Raw genomic sequence first — 5528 nt, forward strand, 5'->3', positions numbered from 1 at the left:
AGAAAACTGCTTCACCTGGACTAGCCTGGCATGCGGCATTTACAGGAGGGGACTTTGGTTTTGGTCAGAAAAAGAGACAGAGTTGCAATCAGCTCCCAGAACCCCAAGGGATATCTACAGCCAGGAATGAAAGAACAGTATTTATTTCTGTGCAGGGCCAAAGGTTGGGCAATGGTCTTCTCAATCCCATGCATATAAACCATTATCAGTTGCCTCATCTTTGAATAGGCAAGATGGTTCTGGCCCTATCTCAAACCAGAGTCATCTTGAGGATTGGACAGGAACTGGAATGGCCATTACCAGAGTGTCCCTTTTCTTTCCTCAATCAGGTCCTCCCCACAATCAGGCACAGTACCCAAAGCATCTCCCACTGTAAGGGCAGAGGTGATGATAGCAGTGCCTTTGGCCTCTAGGCCTCAGGAGAAGGAATGGGGCAGGGGCTTCCACAAGAGGCAGCTATAGCAGATGCTAACCCTAAAACAATGACACCCAGGCTGGTCAGGAAGCTGAACCAATGCCACAGTGGGAATTGGGTGCAGGATCAGGATTAGAGAAAGGATGGAATAGAGGCAGATGAGAAGCTTCTGTCCTTGACTAAGCAGAGCTGAGAGAAAAGGCCTCCTCTGAAAATGGATGAGCAGAGAAAGCTGTGTTGTACTCTCAGCTGTGAAAAATGAGTTGAGGATGGAGCCGTGAGAAGAGAAATATTGCTTTTTGTACCTGGACTTTCTATTATGCTCCTTTCGGCTGTGTCAGATCTTACTTAGAATTTGTACTATTTATATTTTCTCAGGGCTCACTGTTGATTGATCCTTTTAGCTAATTTTCAAGCCTACCTTTAGTTTATGGAAAATAATTTATTTAATAAAAAAGATATATTTTTGTGTCTTGTGTTCTAAGTATCTATGTCCTTCTTTGGGGCAGGGGGCAAAAATATAGTAAGACTGATGACTTTTTACCACAGCACTGGGTTAGATAGATGAATCCTAATTGATTACATTATTGGTTTTAGGGTAAATTTTCAAATTGCTCAGTAGTGACATTAAATGACTTTTAATTTGGGGATACTCTCGACAAGAAATGCACCATAAACTAGGGTGTAAGGTTGGGAGTGGTGAGTTACCAAAACTTGGACATGTAAAATGTGAGGAAATTCAATGGCACAACTCAGGACTAAGAAAATGCTACCATGGCAAATTTGCTATGAGATGGCTGGCCTACCACATTCCTTTAAGTGGGTTTTGCCAACATAGGTTTTTTCAGACACCTCTACCCCACAGAGAGTTCTTCTCTATTATTAGTGCCCTCACTGATTAAAAAATTAGCTATCTGAAGATTGTCCCTAATTATATTGATAGCTTCTATTTTCATTGCGGGAACCAGTGGAATGATCAGATGGACATTCTTCCAGTTGTTTTAATCAGAATGACTGCTTCTTTTTCAAAATGTTAGATACACTTTCACGGATCTGCTTGGTCTTCACCCCATAGATGATGGGGTTGAGGGCGGGTGGGATGACCACATACAGGTTGGCCAGGAGGATGTGGACATAGCCAGGGATTTTGTTCTGTCCAAAGCGGTGGGTGAGGACAGAGAAGAGGGCCGGGGTGAAGAATGACAGGATAACACAGATGTGGGAGATGCAAGTGTTTATGGCTTTGAGTCGTGCATCCTGGGAAGGGAGTCTGAAGACAGTGTAGAGAATCCTGATGTAGGAGATGGCGATCAGCAGTATGTCCAAAAGACCAAGGCAGATGACACCTAAACCATAAATGATGTCGAGTTTGATACTTGCACATGCCAACCGGGCAATGCCCATGTGCTCACAGTAGGTGTGGGGGATGATTTGGTGCCCACAGTAGGGCAACCTCAAGAGGAGAAACACCATTGGAATCATCAGAGAGAAATTTCTCAGTACAGCTAACACTACGATAACCCTAATGGATTTAATGGTGAGGATGGTGCAGTAGCGGAGAGGCTTGCTGATGGCCACATAGCGGTCGTAGCCCATGGCCACGAGCACTGTACTCTCCATGCCGGTGAACATGTGGATGAAGAACATCTGGGTGAGGCAGCCCCCAAAACTGATCTCCTGCAGGTGGAACCAGAAGATGCCCAGCATCTTGGGGATGGTGGCTGAGGACAAACCCAGATCGACGGTGGCCAGAATGGCCAGGAAGTAGAACATGGGCTGGTGGAGGCTCTGCTCAGTCTTGATCACCAACAGGATGATACAGTTTCCCACGAGAGCGATCAGGTACACGGCGCAGAAGGGGAAGCCCAGCCAGTTTTGTGCAGCTTCCAGCCCAGGTACCCCCAGCAGGAGGAAGGAGGAGGGGTGGAATTGGGTGCCACTGTGATTTCTGTTCTCCAAGGACATTACTGGAAGAGACTCCGTTCTTGTTTCATTTAATGTGGGTTCTGGAGAGACCTAAAGAAAATACATAATTGTTCTGCTATCTGAGCAGAATCCATTTATTTTTCCCAGAAATCTGTGTCTTGGTTTCGCTTTAGGAAAAACACTACCTCAATCGAGAAACAAATCCCTCATAGACCTTAACAGTAGTGATGCTTATCTTGACCGAAAATGGAGCAGATAAGCATTGTCTTTGTGGAATCCCCACCGAATCACTCCATCATGATCTTCGCAGCAGTCTTGGGCCTGCAGACCACAGATGAATCAGTCAGTCAGCTAATCACCAGTGGTATTAATTAAGCACTTGCTACTGAATGCAGAACACTGTACTAAATGCTTGGGAGAGTACAAATTCCAAGATCAGGCTCAGAGTTCAGTTACTGAAAGAAATAATCCCCTCCCTTTACCTCTTCTGGAACCCAGTCTCCAGAATTGTAATGAGTCCTGGACATCCTCAAGTTATAATAATAGTAATAATAATGGCATTTATTAAGTGCTTGCTATGTGAAAAGCACTGTTCTAAGCACTGGGGAGGTTACAAGGTGATCAGGGTTGTCCCAAGTGGGGCTCACAGTCTTAATCCCCATTTTACAGATGAGGGAACTGAGGCACAGAGAAGTTAAGTGACTTGCCCAAAGTCACACAGCTGACAATTGGCAGAGCCAGAATTTGAACCCATGACCTCTGACTCCAAAGCCCGTACTCTTTCCACTGAGCCATGGTGCTTTTCAAGTTATATCTGGCTAATCACTCTGGCCCCCAAGAGAGATGGAAGAAATGAAATCAGCCATGCATTGGAATTGTGTTTCCCCACAGCTCTGTTGCCAACAGGTTTTTCTTGTCCCTCACCCCAGCCCAGTTGCCCTGTATTATCATTGCTTCTATCATCACAGTGGAAAGTCATACAAAGTTGTACAGGAGTAGATTCAGTATGAATCACATTTGTGCATCTTCAAAATATTTCCCAGAGTGTCAGAGTGTCCCAGAGGGATGCCCACTGAAAGTAGAATCCCAGATTTAAACAACCTCACATTATGTAATAATAATAATAATAACTGTGTGAGGCCTAGTGGATAGAGCACAGGCATGGGAGTCAGAAGAACCTAGGGTTAGAACCCAAGTGCACCACATGTCTGATCTGTGACCTTGGGCAGGTCACTTAACTTCTCTGGGCCTCAGTCACCTCATCTGTAAAACGGGGAATGAAACTGTGAGCCTAAAGTGGGAAAGGGAATTTGTCCAACCTGGTTAGTTTGTATCTACCCCAGCACTGAGAATAATGCTTAGTTCATAGTAAGTGCTTAGCAAGTACCATAACTATTATTATTATCATTGTACTAAACCCTTGGGTGGATACAAGCAAATTGGGTTGGACAGAGTCCCTGCCCCACATGGGGCTCACAGTTTTAATCCCCTTTTTACTGATGAGGTAAATTGGACTTAGAGAAGTTAAATGACTTGTCCATGGTCCCAAAGCAGACAAGTGGCTGAGGTGGGATTAGAACCCAGATCCTTCTGACTCCTAGGCCCGTGCTCTATCCACTAAGCAACACTGCTTCTCAATGTGATTCAGAATGTCACCAAGTAGGATAGCCAGAGGAGTAGGACATGACAGGAGAATCCCAGGTTTAAGCACCAATGTATATGAGGGCCAGGCTGCTCCAGCTAGGAAATTTGTTGGGGAGACATTCAGAATTACCAGCACATTGTCAGGGAATGCGGTAGCTGACACCCTACCCCAAGAGAAGAACAAATAGACAGTGTGCCATATTTTAGAAAAATGGTCTTAATTTGGCTGAAGATTGTGAGAGGAAACTCTGCTAAGTCTTATTACACTAATGAAGGATATTTTGGTGTGACACAAAATTGATAAGGTATATGTTGTGCAAAATAAGTCCCTGTTCTGTACACACTACACATTTTTTATTCTCCAGAGAAATCAACCAATTAAATCAATGGTAATACTATGTGCAGAAAACTGTACTAAGTGCTTCCTGCCCTCAAGGAACTTACAATCTAGCGAGAAAGACAATCATCAAAATAAATTAATAAATAATAAATTTTGTCTCAATGCAAAAGAAGAGAGAATAGGGCAGGGAGATGTAAGGTTAATCTGGGAAGGCTTCCTGGAAAAGATATGGCTTTAAAAGTGCTTTGAAGATGGGAAGAGGAGTGATCTGACAAATATGAAGGGGGAGGAGTTCCAGGCCAGGGGGCAGTGGTGAGAGAGATGAGATGGAGGCACAGGTTGGTTTTAGAAGAGCAACATGGGTGGGTTGGGTTGTGGTGGAAGAGGAGAGAGGTGAGATAAGAGCCCGTTGTTGGGTAGGGACCGTCTCTATATGTTGCTGACTTGTACTTCCCAAGCGCTTAGTACAGTGCTCTGCACACAGTAAGTGCTTAATAAATACTATTGAATGAATATGAGGGAGAGAGCTGATTGAGTGCCTTAAAGTTGATGGTGAGGAGGGAGAGCAATGACATTATGTAGAGTTCTACTTTTGCTGGACACAGAGGTAGCTGGAGAGATTCAGCTAGCTGGCCAGATGGAAGACCAGACCTTATTTCGTACTGCTCTATTCCTAGAGAGATTCACCCTATTAACAAGTTGCCAAGAGAGATTCTCCCTATGGATAAGTTGTGCCCGGTACTGGGTAGCAGGAGTTTACAGCAGGTAACAAAGAAATGCGATCTTGGTCTACCTTTGGACACAACTTGCATTATTGCAGATTGTTTCTATGTAAAACACCTAATTTTTATACGTGCAATACGTGCCATTTATTTTTACAGCTTGTAATTATGTCTATGCTGCACTCTATGGGGGTCTCAGGCACAAATTGGTGAAATTGATTTTGGTTGCAAAAAATGTAATAATATTTGTGGTATTTGTTAAATGCTTACTATGTGCCAAGAACTGAACTTAGCACTGGAGTTATCAGATAATCAAGTGATCAGGTTGGACAGTCACTTTCCCCCATGGGGCGCACAATGTAAGTTGGAAGGAGAACAAGAATTTAATTCTGAAAGTTTTGATGAGGAAACAGAGGCACAGAGAAATTAAGAACCCAGTTTCTCTGACTTCCAAGCAATGTTGTTTTCACTAGGCCTCACT

The 5528-nt window shown here is 43.9% G+C and overlaps 1 protein-coding gene across 1 annotated transcript; it reads right to left on the reverse strand.

The window, feature by feature from the left end:
• Positions 1-1420: 1420 nt before the first annotated feature.
• On the reverse strand, positions 1421-2380 carry LOC119943255 (olfactory receptor 52E8-like). Its single transcript, XM_038764055.1, has one exon. The coding sequence runs from the start codon at positions 2378-2380 to the stop codon at positions 1421-1423; it is 960 nt and encodes a 319-aa protein (XP_038619983.1).
• Positions 2381-5528: the final 3148 nt, after the last annotated feature.

The sequence above is a fragment of the Tachyglossus aculeatus genome, chromosome 2 (assembly GCF_015852505.1).
Source record: "Tachyglossus aculeatus isolate mTacAcu1 chromosome 2, mTacAcu1.pri, whole genome shotgun sequence".
Taxonomy (NCBI): domain Eukaryota; kingdom Metazoa; phylum Chordata; class Mammalia; order Monotremata; family Tachyglossidae; genus Tachyglossus; species Tachyglossus aculeatus.